Source organism: Oncorhynchus tshawytscha, linkage group LG01 (genome assembly GCF_018296145.1).
Source record: "Oncorhynchus tshawytscha isolate Ot180627B linkage group LG01, Otsh_v2.0, whole genome shotgun sequence".
Classification (NCBI taxonomy): Eukaryota; Metazoa; Chordata; class Actinopteri; order Salmoniformes; family Salmonidae; genus Oncorhynchus; species Oncorhynchus tshawytscha.
In genome coordinates, this window is record NC_056429.1 from 61,174,079 (window position 1) to 61,194,718 (window position 20,640).

Here is a 20,640-nt window from a genome sequence, read left to right on the forward strand (position 1 = left end):
AGAAGATTACTGGCACCGGTCATATTCAGCGGGTGTTGCGCATTCATAAATCCATAATTTATTTTGAGCTCTGGCTCACTCAGACAAGTGCTCTGAAATCGGAGTAGATAGCCAGAGTGAATTTACGAATGCAAGAGATATGCTGAACTAGATAAAAGTTGTTCAAGTTCCTCATAGCTAGCTAGCAAAGTGATTTAAATTTCTCACTAGATAACCAAATGACACCTGCATCTCTATCTGTAGCCACCGAAAAACGATATGAGGGGAAAAAGTCGGTGGCTCACCCACTCCTCCAATGACATGATATCCTTCCAGCAGCTCTCTAACTAACTAGCTAATGTTAAGGCCAGATTGTTCTTCAAGATGTTCAAACGTTCATAGATGACCAGCAGGGTCAAATAATAATCACAGTGGTTGTAGAGGGTGTACCATGTCAGTACCTCAGGTGTAAATGTCAGTTGGCTTTTCACAGCCGAGCATGCGTTAGAGAGAGAGAGAGCGAGAGAGAGAAAGCGAGAGAGAGCGAGAGAGAAAGAGAGAGAGAGAGTCGAAAACACCAGGTTCGGGACAAGGTAGCACGTCCGGTGAACAGGTTAGGGTTCCATAGCCGCAGGCAGAACAGTTGAAACTGGAGGGGGACCATACTTAAATTCACACAGGACACCAGAAAGAATAGGATAATTACACCAAATATAACAGACTGACCCTAGTCCCCCGGCCATAGGCTATTGCAGCATAGATACTGGAGGCTGAGACAGGGGGGTGTCTCGGGGGACACTGTGGCCCCGTCTGAAGATACCCATTGACACTTTGCCAAAGCACAGCCCCCACACCACTAGAGGGATATCAACAGACCACCAACTTACTACCCTGAGACAAGGCCGAGTATAGCCCATGAAGATCTCCTCCACTGCACGTAGACACCTGCTCGTCGAACATCTCATTCCAAAATCATGGACATTAATATGGAGTTGGTCCCCCCTTTGCTGCTATAACAACCTCTACTCTTCTGGGAAGGCTTTCCGTTAGATGTTGGAACATTTCTGTGGGGACTTGCTTCCATTCAGCCACAAGAGCATTAGTGAGGTCGGGCACTGATGAGGGGCAATTAGGCCTGGCTCACAGTCAGCTTTCCAATTCATCCCAAAGGTGCTCGATGGGGTTAAGGTCAGGGCTCTGTGCAGGCCAGGCAAGTTCTTCCACACAATTCTCACCAAACCATTTTTGTATGGACCTCGCTTTGTGCACTGGGCAATTGTCATACTGAAACGGGAAAGTACCTTCCCCAAACTGTTGCCACAATGTTGGAAGCACAGAATTGTCTTGAATGTCATTGCATGCTGTAGCGTTAATATTTCCCTCCACCAAACTTTAGAGTTGGCACTATGCTTTGGGGCAGGTAAAATTCTCCTGGAGTCTGCCAAACCCAGATTAGTCCATCGGACTGCCACATGGTAAAGCGTGATTCATCACACCAGAGAAAATAAAAATGTGAGAAATTATGCCACCCCACATCAAGAAACTGTTTCAAAGGAGAGACATGCATGAAATTAACACCGTGATCATCATATTCATCACGGCACTGTCGGAAAAGGTTTTTACAACGGAAAAATATATTTACTTTGCAGGAAAAAGTTAATACAATTGCATATTTTATGATGATGAAATGCTTTATTTTTATTTATCAAGTGAATCTCATTCTCCAATAATGAATGCCAGCTAAGATAGGGGTAGGTAACATATTCTAGTCTAAGTCTAACCAAAAGCCCACACTTCGGTTTCCTAGAATAATTTCATGGCAAACCAAGCATGGTTTATATAGTTGTTGGGTTTCCGTGGGGGAGCAGGATTTGAGGCAGCACTAGTGCTCAGTCAGGGTCTGCTGGGTCCATGCTAAGTAGGTCAGGTAATAGAAGGAGCTGTGAGTGCGGAGGTCTAGACAGACTGGGCTATGGTAAATACTCTGCACCGGCAGGCTGAATCTCAGATTTAATTAGATACAGGGGACACCTGTGGTCTCAAGGAGCTAACCAGAATACTGATTATGTTATTATTTCTCTCTCTCCGTCCTTCTGTTTCTTCCTCTCTCGAATCTCTCTCTTCCTTAATACATTTTTGTATTCCCGTTTCTCTATATCTTTCTGTCATGTTTTCCTTCCTCCATCTCCCTGTATTTTTGTCATTCTCTGACCCTTCCTTTCCCACCTTTCATCTTCTGTCTCCCTTTCAAGTCTTCTCCATCCCTCTGTCCATCTCTCTCCCCCTGTTGTCCCTTTTCATTATCCTCCCTTTTTTTCCTTTGTCTCACTTGACTCTTCTTTTGCCTTCACCTTCCTAATCCCCCCCTCCCATCTTTCCTTTCAGTAAGATCCAATCGGGTGGCAAGCTGATCCTGACCATCTCCACTGACTCCTGCCATGGGAAGGACAACTTTGTCCGCTACCTGGAGCACGTTCAGGCTGTGGTCACAGTCAATGGTAGTCGCCGTGGCGACCTCAACATCAACATGACCTCCCCCATGGGCACCAAGTCCATCCTGCTGAGCTGCCGGCCCCGGGACGACGACGCCAAGGTGGGCTTTGACAAGTGGCCCTTTATGACCACACACACCTGGGGAGAGGACCCCCGCGGGACCTGGGTACTGGAGGTGGGTTTCCAGGGAGATGAGCCACAGAGAGGGGCCCTGAAGGAGTGGACCCTCATGCTCCATGGAACACAAAGTGCCCCTTACATAGACCAGATAGTGCGCAACTACCAATCCAAACTAGCCATGTCAAAAAAGGAGGAGCTGGAGGAAGAGCTGGACGAGGCAGTGGAGAGGAGTCTGAAAAGTCTGCTGAGTAAAAACTAGCTGACGTAGTTAACTAAACACCGTCTGGTCAGGTCTGCATGCCGGGCCGGTCTCGCTCTGTACTTCTCTCCTATCTTTCTCTCACTTCTCCTCTCTTTCTTTCTCGCACTTTCCACTTCTCTCACTTTCTCTGCCCCTTCTCGCTTTATCTTGCCCTCTCTCACACTTTCTCTCCCGACTCCCTTTCTCTCCTCTCTCATTTTCTTTCTTTCCTCCCCTCCCACCCTTTTCTCTGCTTTTTGTTTTTCTGTGTTTATATTAGCCATCTACTTCCAATGAATGTTTCTTGTAATCCGATGATGATGATAAAAGTGTAATCTTAAAATAATCTGTTCTATAGAGAAAACAAAAAGATCCTATCTGGCTTTCGGTCTGTTTTTTTACACATGACAAAAATGTATATAAACATAATGCATCCCACTATATGGTGTTCTTGCTTTCCCCCACACCTCCACTTCTGGTGAACCAACTGTTGTACAGTTTGTGACTGTAAATTATTTTCAGTGTCATTCTACTTAAAGTTTAATATCTTGCAAACAGAGGAGTGATACTTCTTTCCGTTTATATTCTTGTGACAAGCAACTGTTTCTATATAAACAAGACAAGGATCGTGTGATTTATTTTGCAGCCTGTGGTCCTCAAAGCATATTGCAGAATAATCTTTGTCGTATACTATAATAAATCTATTCAGCTGTTTGTTAAAGCACTTCAGTGATTTGCACCACTCTGCAATGCACAGGCAAGGTAGCAGAAATGTCTTGTCATTTGAATGAGGAAGAGAAAGATAGGAACTGGAAGATAGGTGGCTCTGTATTCCAATTTCACTTTCTAAGGTAAGTCATTTGGCCTTACAATGCTCAATGCCAGACAATTGAAGCCTATGCTGTAATGGGAAGCACTTATCTGTTCACTCAAGAGCACAGGGACATTTACATCACACACTGGGTGTGAGATCAGGACCGGGAATACAGTATGAAACAGCATCGTCTTCTGCCACTCTCTGTAGCTCTTACTTTTGTTATTCTGTCACACACACACACACGCTCTCCCTTTCTCTCTCTCTTGTCTGTCCCTCTAAGGGAAAGTGGATTGTGCAGAGTTCAGAGGTCGCTGTCTGCTCCTCCAGTTCATCTCAATGAAAAATGGATGACTCTCCTTCAGTAACTGTACCTATCACTCCGTGCTGAGAGACACCCAATGTTTACTAAACACTGCACTAGCTCAGTCTAGTTTCCTCACTCTGACGCAATTAATATACCTCTAGTATGCAAGTCAAACAGGGTGATCAGTTAAAAACTAGGCATCCATCACCTCTACCATCATTATAAAGTAAGTCAATAATGCTTTAACTGCATATGAAAAGTACAAATCGGAAACATCCGCTGTTATTATTCAAAGAATATAATATGAATCATTTAATATCTTTTTGGCACATTTCAGTGGATTGAAATGCGATGATATGAAGGATTGGGGCATTCATTTGTAATGGAACAAAGCCATGAGTGTGTCATAAGAGTGGTGCTAATGTCCAAACACAAAGACAGTAGAGCTTTGCGCTTTTAAAGCTTGATTCTTTTTTATTATTAAAGCAATTTTATACACAGAAAATCTGTGTTGAGGGCAGTCAATGGCATCCAATTGAACAAATGAGCTCTTGGGTTTGGGGGCAGCTTTGGTTTGGAAGGGTGGCAAACATCCATGAGCTCAGTAGCATGTCATCAATTTATAAAAATGTTAGAGGTTTTTTCACACATTAAGCCATGTTTACTCTACTTTGTAGGTTGAGATGACAAGGAGGCTTGTAGTTTTGATGTTCGTACTTCATGTTTTCAGACATTAAATGTGTAAGGTTACGGCGTAGGTAGAAAACAACAATAGCAGCATTATGGAACCAGCTAACACTTGCTGAACGCAAAGCCAGAAAGCGTGAGCAAATAGAGGAGCAGTATCAGGAAGAACTGTCTCTTTAAGGTTGGTTTCATATAGGGTGGGAACAATGTCTTTAGAATGTGTCTTTAGCAGAGTCACATAATGGCTCAGTGTTTGTTCTTACTGGCATAAGGTGAGGCACAACTTGTGAGATAATTTGGCAAAGGTCGACCTTATCTCAGACTCAGTTCTTCTTTTTGCTGGTCTTCTCAATCATGGTCTCCACCACCATGGCTGTTTCCTCATAGCCCTTGGTCTTGCGGTCATTGGAGAACTTTTCCACTGACTCCACCATCTCCACCTTCTCGTAGCTCATGGAGTCAGGGGGCATGCTGCTAGCGCCACGGGGGGAGGGCATGGGAGGAGGGCCCCTGCGGTGACTGTCGTCTTTACCCCCCTTGGGTCCGTAGGGATTGCTGGGGCCTTTGGGGGCAGGGTTGGGCTGTGGGGGGAGTAGGGTTCTTCGGCCTAGGCTCGGGGTCTCCACCCCTAGATTTCCCCTTCCCACCACCTTTTCCTCCCTTATCGTCTCCTTTTCCCCCCTCTCCGTCAGAGGGCTGGGTGGGGGTAAGGGGACCAGGGGGTGGCATGGGCTGAGGATGAGGGGGGTTGGGGGAGGGGGTGTAAGGCCCGAAGGGGTCATAAGGGGAGACCATGCCGTTGCGGATGGTGACGAAGACGTGTCCGGCGGAGGGGCTGGAGGTGTAGAAGTGAGGGTGGGGGTAGCTGCCATCGCCTGTCACCAGCACATAGCGCCCTTTGGTGTAAAAGTCAGCAATTGGCTCTGGCTTCTTGTACTTCCTCATTCGGTCTCTGACAATGTTACAAAGCGTGTCGAAGGCTTTGCTGATCTGAGCCCCGTCTGGCACATCCTGGGGTGTGTACAGGGACCTCTGCTCCTCCCTCTTCACCTCGGCTTCCTCCCCTGCCACCCCTCGCTTCTCGTCCTCCATGTGTTCAGCTCCACCGACTCTCTCCTCCTGGCCACTGTCCATCACATCTTTGGGGCTGATCTCCTTCTTCTTCAGGACCTTCTTGGCCAGGTTCTTCTGGCGAGGCTTGATACTGGTGATGTCCCGGATGGCTTGCGTGATGTCTGGAGACAACAAAACAACACAATACACTCACATTCTAAATACATTATCCAAGGAGGATAGTACCCCTACGGGACCATGATCATCCTTATCTGCCATGAATAGACCTCAGGAGGATTCTTTGTGCTTTCTGTTCTATGGTCTTTGTATCTGAGTGGGTAGGATACACATCACTGTGTGGCTGTATACATTAGGGTTCTAGCTAGTGTGGTTATAGCCTATGATGACGACGGGGTGTTATGTGTCTGCTCTGTATGTATGGAGACTATCCGTGTGAAGCAGCTGTGGAATGAGAGATGGCATGTCCTCACCTCTGCCCCTGCTCGACACAGTGGGTGTGTGGGTGTAGCGGTAATTGGTGGTGAACAAGGTAATGGGAGTCCCAATTATTGCTGAATTCAACCTGTGGAAGAGAATGATGAAGAAATGTTAGTTACCACCACAGCAAGTGTATTTTTATGTGTTAGTAATAAACATTATACAAATGTTTCATTTAACCTTTCATTGAACCTTTTATTTAACCATGCAAGTCAGTTAAGAACAAATTCTTATTTACAATGACGGCCTACCCCGGCCAAACCCTAACCCGCACGCCGCTGGGCCAATTGCGCGCCGCCCTATGGGACTCCCAATCGAACCAGGGTCTGTAGTGAATCCTCCAGCACTGAGATGCTGTGCCTTAGACCGCTGTGTCGCTTGGGAGCCCAAATTGAAAGCTGACTGCGACACAGGTCTGATTGCCCAACATCAGTGCCTGACCTCACTAATGCTCTTGTGGCTGAATGGAAGCAAATCCCTGCAGCAATGTTCCAACATCTAGTGGAAAGCCTTCACAGAGGAGTGGAGGTTTGTTATAGGGGGAGCAACTAAATATTAATGCCCATGATTTTGGAATGAGATGTTCGACGAGCAGGTGTCCATATACTTTGGTCATGTACATCAGTGTATCTGTATTCCCAGTGGTGAAATCTATAGATTAGGGCCTGAATTTATTTCGATTGACGGATTTCCTTATATGATCTGTTACTCAGTAAAATCTTTGAAATTGTTGAATGTCACATTCTTATTTTTTGTTCAGTGTAATTTGAAAAAATACATATTAATTTATCTTAGAATACACATTACTACTATTATTTGTATTATTATTATTATGGGGTGACAGGTAGCCTAGTGGTTAGAGCGTTGGACTAGTAACCAGAAGGTAGTAACCAGAAGCTCGAATCCCCGAGCTAACAAGGTAAAAATCTGTTGTTCTGCCCCTAAACAAGGCAGTTAACCCACTGTTCCTCAGCTGTCATTGTAAATAATAATTTGTTCTTAACTGACTTGCCTAGTTAAATAAAAATTGGAATAAAAAAATGTATCCCAAAGGGTTGAAGTCAGGGCTATGTGCAGACCAGTCAAGTTCTTCCAAACCAATCTCGACAAACCATTTCTGTATGAACTTCGCTTTGTGCACAGGGCATTGTCATGCTGAACCAGGAAAGGGTCTTCCCCAAACTGTTGCACAAAGTTGGAAGCACAGAATCATCAAGATTGTCATTGTATGCTGTAGTGTTAAGATTTCCCTTCAATGGAAGTAAGGGCCCGGCCCCAATTCATTAAAAACAGCCCCAGACCATTATTCCTCTTCCACCAAACTTTACAGTTTGCATTATGCATTGGGGCAGGTAGAGTTCTCCTGGCATCCGCCAAACCCAGATTCATCAGTCGGACTGCCAGATGGTGAAGCATGATTCATCACTTCAGAGAATACGTTTCCAGTGCTTCAGAGTCCAATGGCAGCGAGCTTTACACAACTCTAGCCGACGCTTGGCATTGCGCATGGTGATCTTAGGCTTGTGTGCGGCTGCTCGGCCATGCAAACCCATTTCATGAGGCTCCTGACAAACAGTTATTTTGCTGACGTTGCTTCCAGAGCCAGATTCAAACTCAGTAATGAGTGTTGCAACCGAGGACAGACGACTTTTACGCGCTACCCGCTTCAGCACCTGGCGGTCCCGTTCTGTGAGCTTGTGTGGCCTACATTTTCGTGGCTGAGCCACTGTTGCTCCTAGATGTTTCCACTTCACAATAACAGCATTTACAGTTGACTGGTGCAGCTCTAGCAGGGCAGAAATTTGACGAACTGACTTGGTGGAAAGTTGGCATCCTATGACGGTGCCACGTTGAACGTCTGTGCTCTTCAGTAAGGCCATTCTACTGCCAATGTTTGTCTATGGAGATTGCATGGCTGTGTGCTCGATTTTCTACACCTCTCAGCAACGGGTGTGGCTGAAATAACTGAATCCATATACTTTTGCATATGTAGTGTATGCATCTGTTGGTCACAAGTACCTTAAAAAAAGGTAGGGGCGTTGATCATGCAACACGACACATCTCCTTCGCATAGAGTTGATCAGGCTGTTAATTGTGGCCTGTGGAATGTTGTCGAACTCATCTTCAATCGCTGTGCGAACTTGCTAGACATTGGTGGGAACTGGAACATGCTGTCATATACATCGATCCAGAGCATCCCAAACATACTCAATGGGTGACATGTCTGCTGAGTATGCAGGCCATGGAAGAAATGTGACATTGTGTACAGATCCTTGTTGTGTGACAAAACTTCACATTTTAGAGTGGCCTTTTATTGTCCCCAGCACAAGATGCACCTGTGTAATTATCATGCTGTTTAATCAGCTTCTTGATATGCCACACCTGTCAGGTGGATGGGTTAGTTTTGCAAAGGAGAAATTATAATTGGCAGGGACGTAAACACATTTGTGCGCATTTCTAGGATCTTTTATTTCAGCTCATGAAACATGGGACCAACACACAACATGTTGCGTTTATATTTTTGTGCAGTATACATTTCGATTTTTGCATTGAGAGACTGAAAAGAAAACATGTTAATACAGTAAACAAAAGAAAGATTTGGCAATATTAAAGGGAATTAAATAGTACATAAAAAATAAATGACACTGAAGAGATATTCAGCCATTATCAAACAAATCTGAGGTCGAAAACACACAAATATAATATCTCAAATTGCCGCCATGTGTCTGATACAGTATAGTCTACTACTGGTTTTCCAAGAGCCAATACGTTGAAGTGCTGCCTATATCCAGTAGCAGCAGGACACTGGTCACTGTGTGTTGTGGTTAGAAAATTACCTGTTGTCCTCGTTCTCGATGATCCTCTTGTACCTCTCCAGCTCATTCTCCAGTGAGGTCTGGTACATGGCCAGGTGGCGGCACTCATTTGTGTATTTGTCCAGGGATCTCTCAGCTTCCTCGATGTCCTTCCTCAGAGACTCAATCTGCCCGTTGTACAGCTGGATCTCATCGTCATAGCCCTCCTGGGTGCTCATGATGGAACTCTCCAACACTGACGTCTGACACAGACAGGCAGACGGATGGACGGAGAGATACTGTAAACTGCTTCTTTAAAAAAAACTGAATGCATTTCATATTTCCATTAAGAGTTAAGCTAATGACAACCAAACTTAAAGGGATAGTTCACCCAAATGACAAAATGTCATATTAGTTTCCTTACCCTCTAAAGCATCTATGTTCAAGGTATGACAGCACTCCATGCATTGGTTAAGTTTCTCTGGCACTGTTTCCAAATGCTAACGTTTTAGCATTTGTGGCACAAATCCCATTCAAGTAATGTCCAGATCATCCGAAAGTCTCTACAATTGATTGTGAAGGTCACCAAAGTCCATTAAATATCATTAGTTTGATTAATAGCATTTGGTAACAGTGCCACCCACTGCCAGGGAAACTAAACCAAAGCATGGATTGATGTCATACCTTGTATATCAGAGTTGGGTGAACAAACATTTCTTGCCTAACTCAGATTATGTATTTGTGTGGTCCTTTGTAGCTCAGTTGGGATAGTATGGACTTGTATTGCCAAGGTAGTGTGTTCGATTCCTGGGACCACCCATATGTAATATTGTCTGCTAAATGGCATTTATTTATGCAATCTTTGTCATTCTTGGATCTGAATATGACTGAACTTCAGTTGATGGATTACTGTGTAGCACTGAGCTACCTCATGTGCCAGGTGTCTGGCTATACAAAGACTGAATAAATCAGAACTTTTGTCAAGAGAAACTCATGACTACTGTACTCTTTGAGGATGTTGTGGTGACAGCTGTAGTACTGCAAAGGTGTTCAATCCACATATTGAATATTTCATGGCAACCTGTCTCGGATGGAAAATGGAATTGAGTCTTTAGAGGAATATATGGAGAAAAACATTCTGTAAAATAATCAGATTTCTTGCAACAATTATATTCAAACATTTTAAAATAAAACGTATTTCAGTTATAGAACACCATTTGAAAACCTTTTTTCTAGGGAACACAGACAGCTATGAGGTACAAGCTACAGAAAATGAACAAAGTGAAAAGCATAATTTGAGAGTAAAGCTGAGGTAGAAAAAATATGTAGGGACAAAATGAAACTCATTTGAATTTGGATTTTGGATGTTTTGGATGTTCATCTAAAATATTATTCAATTGATTCACAACTTTCGAGAAAATAAACATGGACTTTGATGTTTGTCTTGTTTTTTACGAAAATTAGTTTTCTAAGAAATACACCTGCATTTTCCTACTTCTCTGTAGCTTTTATCGCCTTTACTCACTTATCTCAAGGTGATGACTGGCACCTACTGGCACCCCTTTGCAACTACCACCACTTTACAGTATGTACTGTACTCCATGGGTACATTTCAACTTTCTACCTCAAGTAAAGCGGCTACCTCATCTCCCTTCCTCACTAATATGCATAGGGGGGTAGGGATTAGGGGTTGATTTGGAGTGGGACAATTTCAAACAATTGAGCTTGAGATGCTTCCTAAATTGTCATAGTGACGGAGACAGGGACCTACCTCGTACTGCAGATGCTGCCTCTGTGCTTGGAGCTGACAGAGGGCGCTCTTATACTCCTCCAGCTGACTCTGCAGTGCTGGAACTCTCCTCTGGGCCAGCTGCTTCTCCTGCTCCTTCACACAGAGGGAGGACATACCAGTTATAATACACACTGATCACACAGAGGCAAGACAGGCCAGTTATAACACATAGTGATCACACAGTGGGACTACAGGCCAGTTATATTACAACTAGATAGGCATTCAAAACGTTGAGTGCTTTACTTGCAACTTCAAAGACAGACAAGCAAACAGCTTACAGACTAACTGACTGCATCAGCATACTTTCTGCTGAGAGACAACATGAGCTGGGATTACCTGTCATAACACACAGAAGCTTATTATAAAAGGCAGTCACACTTCACAGAAAGGTCAGTACACCTCAACACATTGGAACACATTCGAAAGCATCACAACACATTTTCCAGTCACGGACACATGGTTATCCAAAGTTCTGCACACGTAGCTGATTTCAAGGCCCTATTGTTATCTGGTCTGACACCTGTGGTCTGACTCAGCTGGTTCCCCTGGAAACAGACAAACGCATGTGACGGGGGGAGACCTTACCTCAGAGGTGCCCACAGCCATATTTGGCACCAGGTGTATCGTCTGGTTGATCTGGTGCAGGATATTCACGTAGGTCTGGATCTCTGACAGGTTCTACGGGGGGAGGAGACATTTCCCAAGAAATTATTAGACCCTGGACTCCACATACACAGCGCACACAACTCTGAGGAAAATAAAGAGAAATGTCATATAGGGTGGGTGTATTTAACAAGGTTGCAATATTAGAGTACAGTACACAATATCTTTGTACTCTAATCACCCACCCTATTATTTTACCAGTGACTGAATTGGTCAGATTAAGATCCTACATTTGTAAGTTGTAATACGGGATGCTATGCACACTGTATCTGTATCATTTGCAATAAATCTGATGTAAATGTATAAATGTACAGTATAAAGGCAGAATGAGTTTGTAATAGATTGCAGGTGATTTGTACAGTGCATTCGGAAAGTATTCAGACCCCTTGACTTTTTTCTACATTTTATTACGTTACAGCATTATTCTAAATGAATTCAATTTCATCCTGTTTCCATTGATCATCTTTGAGATGTTCCTGCAACTTGATTGGAGTCCAGCTGTGGTCAATTCAATTGATTGGGCATGATTTGGAAAGGCACACACCTGTCTATATAAGGTCCTACAGTTCACAGTGCATGTCAGGGCCAAAACCAAGCCATGAGACCGAAGGAATTGTCCGTAGAACTCCGAGAGGATTGTGTCGAGGCACATATCTGGGGAAGGGTGCCAAAACAATTCTGCAGCATTGAAGGTTCTCAAGAACACAGTGGCCTCCATTATCATTCTTAAATGTAGGAAGTTTGGAATCACCAAGTCTCTTCCTAGAGCTGACCACCCGGCCAAACTGAACAATCGGGGGAGAAGGACCTTGATCAGAGAAATGACCAAGAACCTGATGTTCACTCTGACAGGGCTCCAGAGTTCTTCTGTGGAGATGGGAGAACCTTCCAGAAGGACAACCATCTCTGCAGCACTCCACCAATCAGGCCTTTATGGTAGAGTGGCCAGAAGAAAGACACTTCTCCGTAAAAAGCAAATGACAGCCAGCTTGTAGTTTGCCAAAAGGCACCTAAAGATTCTCAGACCATGAGAAACAATATTCTCTGGTCTGATGAAACCACGAATAAACTCTTTGGCCTGAATGCCAAGCAACACATCTGGAGTGAAGGTTCCCCTTTCAACAGGACAACAATCCTAACCAGACAGCCAAGACCACCCAGGAGTAGCTTCGGGACAAGTCTTTAAATGTCCTTGAGTGGCCAAGCCAGAGCCCAATCTTGAACTCGATCGAACATCACTGGAGAGACCTGAAAATAGCTGTGCAGCGACGCTCCCTTTCTAACCTGATAGCGCTTGAGAGGATCTGTAGAGAAGAATGGGAGAAACTCCCCAAATACAGGTGTGTTAAGCTTGTAGCGTCGTACCCAAGAAGACTCAAGCCTGTAATCGCTGCCAAAGGTGCTTCAACAAAGTACTGCGTAAAGGGTCTGAATACTTATGTAAATGTGATTTAGCATTTTATTATTTTTTACATATTTCCAAACATTTCCAAAAAATGTTTTTTGCTTTGTCATTATGGGGTATTGTCACGCCCTGGTCTTAGTATTTTGTGTTTTCTATATTTATTTGGTCAGGCCAGGGTGTGACATGGGTTTATTTTGTGTTGTGTTTTTATATGGGGGTTTTTCGTAGGTTTTGGGATTGTGGCTTAGTGGGGTGTTCTAGCAAAGTCTATGGTTGCCTGAGGCGGTTCTCAATCAGAGGCAGGTGATTCTCATTGTCTCTGATTGGGAACCATATTTAGGCAGCCATATTCTTTTTGAGTGTTTCGTGGGTGATTGTTCATGTCTCTGTGTGTGTTAGCACAAGATAGACTGTTTAGGTTTTCACGTTACGTTTGTTGTTTTGTTTTGTTCGTTTTTTCTTCATCATTAAATATGTATCTAACTTACCACGCTGCATTTTGGTCCGACTCTCTTTCGATGGAAGAAAACCGTAACAGGTATTGCGTGCAGATTGATTCGTTTTTTTTATATCAATTTTAGAATAAGGCTGTAACATAACAAAATGTGGAAAAAGTCAAGTGGTCTGAATACTTTCCGAATGCACTGTATGCTGTACACCTCTTACCTTTCTGTGTCTGTCTTTGGTGGAGTTGATGTCATCCTGAAGAAACTGAGTCTGGATCTGAAACTCCAGGTTCCTGAGCAGGTTATGGTCAGCCTCCTAGGAAAGGAGAAGAAAGGGGAAAAGGATGAGTGGTGAGGAGAGAAGAGAAAAAAAACGAGAGAAGGGAAGAGAAGAAGATGGAAGAAAGAGAAGTCAATAGGGTCCATATATCGACTCCAATTCTCATAAAGCCTCAAACAGTATGACAATGCTGATATTGTTGAACTGAACACCACACAAAGCCTTTTTCTTCACTAGTACATTCCTCCATTAAATCCAAAGCCTCTAAGATCAATAGAAGCTATTTTAATTTGGTTACATCATCACACTGTATTGTCCTGATCTCATAAGCTTTGTCTCTCAGACCACAAAGTCCTACCAGGGTTGCAGTTACACAATTTAATTATGATTCCCTGGACAAAGCTTGTAGATTATTAACCAGACAGATTATATAATACATACTTTTTTTGTGTGCCAAATTGCAAAGCCCCTTTCATGCACAGGGGTAGGCAGAAAACGTTACTCACAAATTGAGTTCACAACCTGTTTTTTTTATGAATATGCCGCTAATAATGCAGCATGACAGTTTAGCACACTATGAGAGATTTCCCAGAAACAGATTAGGTTTACTGTAGTCCTGGACTAAAAAGCAAACTCAATGGAGAATGTCCATCAAAAAACATTTTTGGGGGGTCCAGGACTAGGCTTAATCTGTGTCTGGGAAACCACCCCTGTTTGTGTATTTTAACTAAAAGAAAGAATCAGTAAAAACAAACAAAAAACGGGGTTAATTGTCATGGGACTCACACACATACCCTGTTGAGTTGTTCCAATGTACCCCGCAGCTGTTCTTGATACTCACACTCATTTCTGTATCTATGGAGGACAAAACATCAATCACAAAACACAAATTCAGGAATTCCACAATTATGTGTGGCCTACCTTTTATTGATCTGTAATTTGAACACGTTTGTATGTTGAGCACATTGATTTTCATCTATAGGGCTTTTCTGACTTTACAATGTCTGTATTGATTAACTAGTCATTGCCCTTAATCAACCTGGCTCTCCTTGAGAGCACTTGAAATGGCTGTTGCTTCCCTTTTTTCAGAACACAACCACCTGTGCAGCATTCATCTAAATCCTGTCTTGGTGTTAGAATTTAGAAATCCATGACACTTACCATGGCTAATTTCCAAGGCAATAGACACCTTTATTGAAGACAGACTTTTAGCAGTTGGACAATTTATCACAGAGATAAGATCAGGTTATCTGGAAGCCTTCACCAACACAAAAACAGTTTAGCTGCACCTGGTCTACATAAGGGCTCACCACTGCACTGTGTATGAACAGAGAGTGGCCCATACACACTTTCCTTCTCTCTGATCCACACATCAGTTTAAAAAAAAAACATATAGCCCTACTGACGCACACACACACGCACTAACACTTTCAAAAGCAAAATCACTAACTTGTTGGTGAACTCGTCCAGCATGCGGCATGCGTCCTTCAGCTGGCGCTCAAGTTTGGCACGGTCGGCAGAGAGCTCGCAGATGCGCCTCCGGTTCAGGCCAATCTGTTCAGTAAAGGCCTCCTCAAGCCCACTGGCCTCTTCCATCCGCTGCAGCGTCTCTAGCTGCTTGCGGAACACGGAATTGCGCTGCTCCAGCACGCGTGCCCGATTAATATATCGGGCGAAGCGGCTGTTGAGCTCCTGCAGGCTCTCCCAGCCCTGGATGGCTGAGGTGCCTGCCGATGCATCAGGGCCGTAGGGCTCTTCGAAGACATCAGAACGCTCATACTTCTCCTTGCGCACCTCGCGCCGGTAACTGGTCTTGTACATGGTGGTTTTTGTCGCTATCCCGCTGCCTCGGTTGATGTTATCCCCGGAGTGCGTTCTTCCCTGCGGCACCTTTAGTGTGTGAAAACTCGGGTGCTCACCCTCGGCTGTCTCATTCTAGACTAAAGGCTGCCTGGCCCTGGGTGCCTGCGAAATAGACCCCCAAAAATCTCACGCTGGCCTGTTCCCACGCAAGCCTCACGCGTGGGACCTTCCAGAGTTTGTTAGCCTTTGTGGCTGACATTACAAACGCTCTGCCAATGATGACCAAGCAAAAAAATAAAAACAAACAAAAGGCAGGCGAGGGAGAATACTGCTGTGTCAAATATACCATTATAAGGAGACCCTTTGTTTCCAATCAACCGTTTTTTCTAGGTCTTTGTTTGAGGGAATTTTCGAACATGGCCTTGATTTACCACATGACAAAGTGGAAATAGCATGCTGTGCAGTTTATTACAGGCCATATACAGTTACTAATGTGCCAAATGTAGGCTAGTAAACACCAGAGAATAGTGTGTTCTCCTTATTGTAGCATACATAGGAAAGACCATGGATGGTTAAAACAGGATATAGTTTCAGTGATGGCTGGCCCATTAGGTCACAATTGGTCAACAACAAAAAAGTGTAAAACTTGTGGAAATATACAGTACCAGTCAAAACTTTAGACACACCTACTCGTTCAAGGGTTTTTATTTATTTTGACTATTTTCTACATTTTAGAATTATAGTAAAGACATCAAAACTATGAAATAACACACATGGAATCATGTAGTAACCAAAAAAGTGTTAAACAAATCAAAATATATTTTGATTCTTCAAAGTAGCCTCCCTTTGCCTTAATGACAGTGTTGCACACTCTTGGCATTCTCTCAACCAGCTTCACCTGTAATGATTTTCCAACAGTCTTGAAGGAGTTCTCACATAGTCTGAGCACTTTTTGGTTGCTTTTCTTTCACTCTGCAGTCCAACTCATCCCAAACCATGTCAATTGGGTTGAGGTTGGGTGATTGTGGAGGCCAGGTCATCTGATGCAGCACTCCATCACTCTCTTTTTTGGTCAAATAGCCCTTACACAGCCTGGAGGTGTGTTGGGTCATTGTCCTGTTGAAAAACAAATTATAGTCCCACTACGCGCAAACCAGATGGGATGGCGTATCGCTGCAGAATGCTGTTGTAGCCATGATGGTAAAGTGTGCCTTGAATTCTAAATAAATCACTGACAGTGTCACCAGAAAAGCACACCCACACCATCACACCTCCGCCATGCTTCATGGTGGGAACCACACATGCCGAGATCATCCATTCACAAACTCTGAGTCTCAACAAAGACACGGCGGTTGAAACCAAAATTCTCCAATTTGGACTCATCAGACCAAAGGACAGATTTCCCCGGGCTAATGTCCATTAATTGTGTTTCTTGGCCCAAGCAAGTCTCTTCTTGTTATTGGTGTCCTTTAGTAATGGTTTCTTTGCAGTAATTTGACCATGAAGGCCTGATTCACGCAGTCTCCTCTAAACAGTTGATGTTGAGATGTGTCTGTTACTTGAACTCTGTGAAGCATTTATTTGGGCTGCAATCTGAGGTGTAGTTAACTCTAATGAACATCTTCCTCGCAGCAAAGGTAACTCTGGGTCTTCCTTTCCTGTCCCGGCCCTCATGAGAGCCAGTTTTATCATTGCGCTTGATGGTTTTTTCAACTGCACTTGAAGAAATTTTAAAAGTTCTTGAAATTTGACTGAACTTGGACTGGTGTTTCTCTGCTTATTTGAGCTGTTCTTGCCATAATATGGACTTGGTCTTTTACCAAATAGGGCTACCTTCCGTATACCACCTCTACCTTGTCACAACACAACTGATTGGCTCAAACGCATTAAGAAGGAAATACATTTCACGATTGAACTTTTAACAAGTCACACCTGTTAATTGAAACGCATTCCAGGTGACTACCTCATTGTCATATATATACTCCCTCTCCGGCTGCTCATTATTAAGCACAGCTGTCACCATCGTTACGCGCACCAGCGCCTCAGACTCACCTGAACTCCATCACCTGCCTGATTACCTTCCCTATATACTGTATGTCACTCCCTTTGGTTCTTTCCTTAGATGTTATTGTTTTTGTTTCAGTGTTTCATGTCTGTACGCTACTCACATTTCTCGTTTTGTTCCTTTTGTTAGTTATTATTAAAGTCACTCCCAGTACTTGCTTCCCGACTCCCAGCATACACGTTACACTCATAAAACTGGATGAGCGAAGTGTGCAAAGCTGTTATCAAGGCAAAGGGTGACTACTTTGTAGAAACTCATGTGAAATATATTTTGATTTGTTAAAAAAAATGGTTACTACATGGTTCCACGTGTTATTTCATAGTTGATGTCTTCACTATTATTCTACAATGTATAAAATAGTAAAAATAAAGAAAAACCCTTGAATGAATAGGTGTGTCCTAACTTTTGACTGGTACTTTGCATATACAGTTGAAGTCGGAATTTTACATACACCTTAGCCAACTACATTTAAACTCAGTTTCTCACAATTCCTGACATTTAATCCTAGTAAAAATTACCTGTCTTAGGTCTGTTAGGATCACCACTTTATTTTAAGAATGTGAAATGTCAGAATAATTAATAGAGAGAATTATTTATTTCAGCTTTTATTTCTTCCATCAAATTCCCAGTGGGTCAGAAGTTTGCATACACTCAATAAGTATTTTGTAGCTTTGCCTTTAAGTTGTTTAACTTGGGTCAAACATTTTGGGTAGCCTTCCACAAGCTTCCCACAATTAGCTGGGTGAATTTTAGCCCATTCCTCCTGACAGAGCTGGTGTAACTGAGTCAGGTTTGTAGGCCTCCTTGCTCACACACGCTTTTTCAGTTCTGCCCACACATTTTCTATGGGATTGAGGGCAGGGCTTTGTGATGGCCACTCCAATACCTTGACTTGTTGTCCTTAAAACCTAGTTGGGAAAGGTGGGACGCTAGCGCCCCATTCCGACAACATCCGGTTGAAATTGCAGTGCGCAAAATTCAAAATACAAAAATCGTAATATTAAATATTCATGAAAATAAAATTGTCATACATCATTTAAAAGCTTAACTTCTTGTTAATCTTCGTCAGATTTCAAAAAGGTTTTACGGCAAAAGCATACCATGCGATAATCTGAGGACAGCACCCAGCATACAAAAGCATTAAAAAAAATCCAAACCAGCAGAGGCGTCACAAGTCAGAAATAGCAATAAAATAAATCACTTACCTTTGAAGATCTTCCTCTGTTTGCAATCGCAAGGGTCCCAGCTACACAACAAATGGTTGTTTTCTTCGAAAAAGTCCTTCTTATATCCCAAAAATGTCAGTTTGGTTGGCGCGCTTGATTCAGTAATCCACCTGTTCCACTCGTTCAAAGTGCATACAATGGAATCCCAAAAGTTACCAAGAAACTTCGTCCAAACAAGTCCAAAAACATTTAGAACAATCCCTAGGTACCCTAATATGTAAATAAACGATACAATTTAAGACGGAGAATAGTGTGTTCAATACCGGAGATAAATAACGAAATGCGCGTCCTCATCTACGCGCCACAAGACAACATACAAAATTAGAGCCACCTTGACAAACTACAAATTCTAGCTCATCTTTCAAAAAACAAGTCTGAAACCCTTTCTAAAGACTGTTGACATCTAGTGGAAGCCATGGGAACTGCAATCTGGGAGGATTTCCTTTGAATTTTCCATAAATAATTATTTTCAATGGGTGGTGACCTAAAAAAAAGAAATCCAGGTGAATTTTCCTCAGTTTTTCACCTGCAATATCAGTTCTGTTACACTCACAGACATTATTTAAACAGTTATTGAAACCTCAGAGTGTTTTTATCCAATACTACCAATTAAATGCATATCCTAGTGTCTGGGCCTGAGTAACAGGCAGTTTACTTTGGGCACGTCAGTCATCCGAACGTCCAAATACTTCCCCCTCACCCTAAGAAGTTTTAAGCCATTTTGCCACAACTTTGGAAGTATGCTTGGGGTCATTGTCCATTTGGAAGACCCATTTGTGACTAAGATTTAACTTCCTGACTGATGTCTTGATGTTGCTTCAATATATCCACATAATTTGCCTACCTCATGATGCCATCTATTTTGTGAAGTGCACCAGTCCCTCCTGCCGCAAAGCACCCCCACAACATGATGCTGCCACCCCTGTGCTTCATGTTTGGGATGGTGTTCTTCGGCTTGCAAGCATCTCCCTTTTTCCTCCAAACATAACAATGGTCATTATGGCCAAACAGTTCGATTTTTGTTTCATCAAATCAGGGGATATTTCTCCAAAAAGTACGATCTTTCTCCCCATATGGAGTTGTAAACCGTAGTAGTCTGGCTTTTTTGGAGCATTGGCTTCTTCCTTGCTGAGCGGCCTTTCAGGTTATGTGCATATAACACTTGTTTTACTGTGGATATAGATAGTTTTGTTGCTGTTGCCTCCAGCATCTTCACAAGGTCCTTTGCTGTTGTTCTGGGATTGATTTGCACTTTTTGCACCAAAGTACGTTAATCTCTAGGAGCAGAATGCGTCTCCTTCCTGATCGGTATGATGGCTGCATGGTCCCATGTTGTTTATACTTGCATACTATTGTTTGTACAGATGAAAGTGGTACCCTCAGGCATACCAAGGATGAGCCAGACTTGTGGAGGTCTACAATGTTTTTTTCGGAGGTCTTGGCTGATTTCTTTTGATTTTCCCATGACGTCAATCAAAGAGGCACTGAGTTTGAAGGTAGGTCTTGAAATACATCCACAGATACAGCTCCAATTGCCTCAAATGATGTCAATTTTCCTATCAGAAGCTTCTAAAACCATGACATAATTTTCTGGAATTTTCAAGCTGTTTAACTCTGAACCTGCGGAATGGGGCATGTTTGTTTACTATTTGAGAAAAACCATCATGAAATCATTTCCAGGCAGTTTCCACATCAGGGATAAGCCCAATCTTGCTCCAGTCAAAATAAAACAAATCATGAAGGAAAGCCTGCTCATTAAAACACTTCAAATTTTTATTACGAAAAACATACAAAACATTTTTAAATCATCAGACACCTGCTTTAATCAACACCAGTTGAGATCACCAATCAAGATCATTTCACTGTAAAGAAGATTAGACATAAGATTAATCAGAGAAGAAAATGCATCACCGAGAGCGGAAGGGGGTCTATAACAGCCAATCACAGTTATAGAGAGACCCTTTGACCCCTCA

At 43.0% G+C, this 20,640-nt stretch overlaps 2 protein-coding genes across 3 annotated transcripts in view; one reads left to right on the forward strand and one right to left on the reverse strand.

Annotated features, from left to right (window-relative positions):
* LOC112254478 (neuroendocrine convertase 2) overlaps window positions 1–3,547 on the forward strand; it is a 67,061-nt gene extending 63,514 nt beyond the window's left edge. The window contains exon 12 of the mRNA XM_024427135.2: window positions 2,365–3,547. Coding sequence (XP_024282903.1) covers window positions 2,365–2,851 — 487 coding nt within the window. The 3' untranslated portion in view covers window positions 2,852–3,547. The remainder of the gene's footprint in view (window positions 1–2,364) is intronic.
* On the reverse strand, window positions 3,477–16,011 carry LOC112254471 (filensin-like). Of its 2 annotated transcripts, none has more exons than XM_024427121.2 (8): window positions 15,024–16,011; window positions 14,368–14,428; window positions 13,514–13,609; window positions 11,365–11,457; window positions 10,759–10,866; window positions 9,030–9,250; window positions 6,186–6,277; window positions 3,477–5,876 (listed from the first exon to the last, which is right to left on the reverse strand). In XM_024427121.2, the coding sequence occupies exons 1-8, from the start codon at window positions 15,392–15,394 to the stop codon at window positions 5,170–5,172; spliced, it is 1,749 nt and encodes a 582-aa protein (XP_024282889.2). In that variant the 5' UTR covers window positions 15,395–16,011; the 3' UTR covers window positions 3,477–5,169. The 2 variants fall into 2 exon arrangements, with proteins under 2 accessions (XP_024282889.2, XP_024282879.2); XM_024427111.2 differs by having other exon boundaries at window positions 10,759–10,872.
* Between the last annotated feature and the right edge of the window lie 4,629 nt (window positions 16,012–20,640).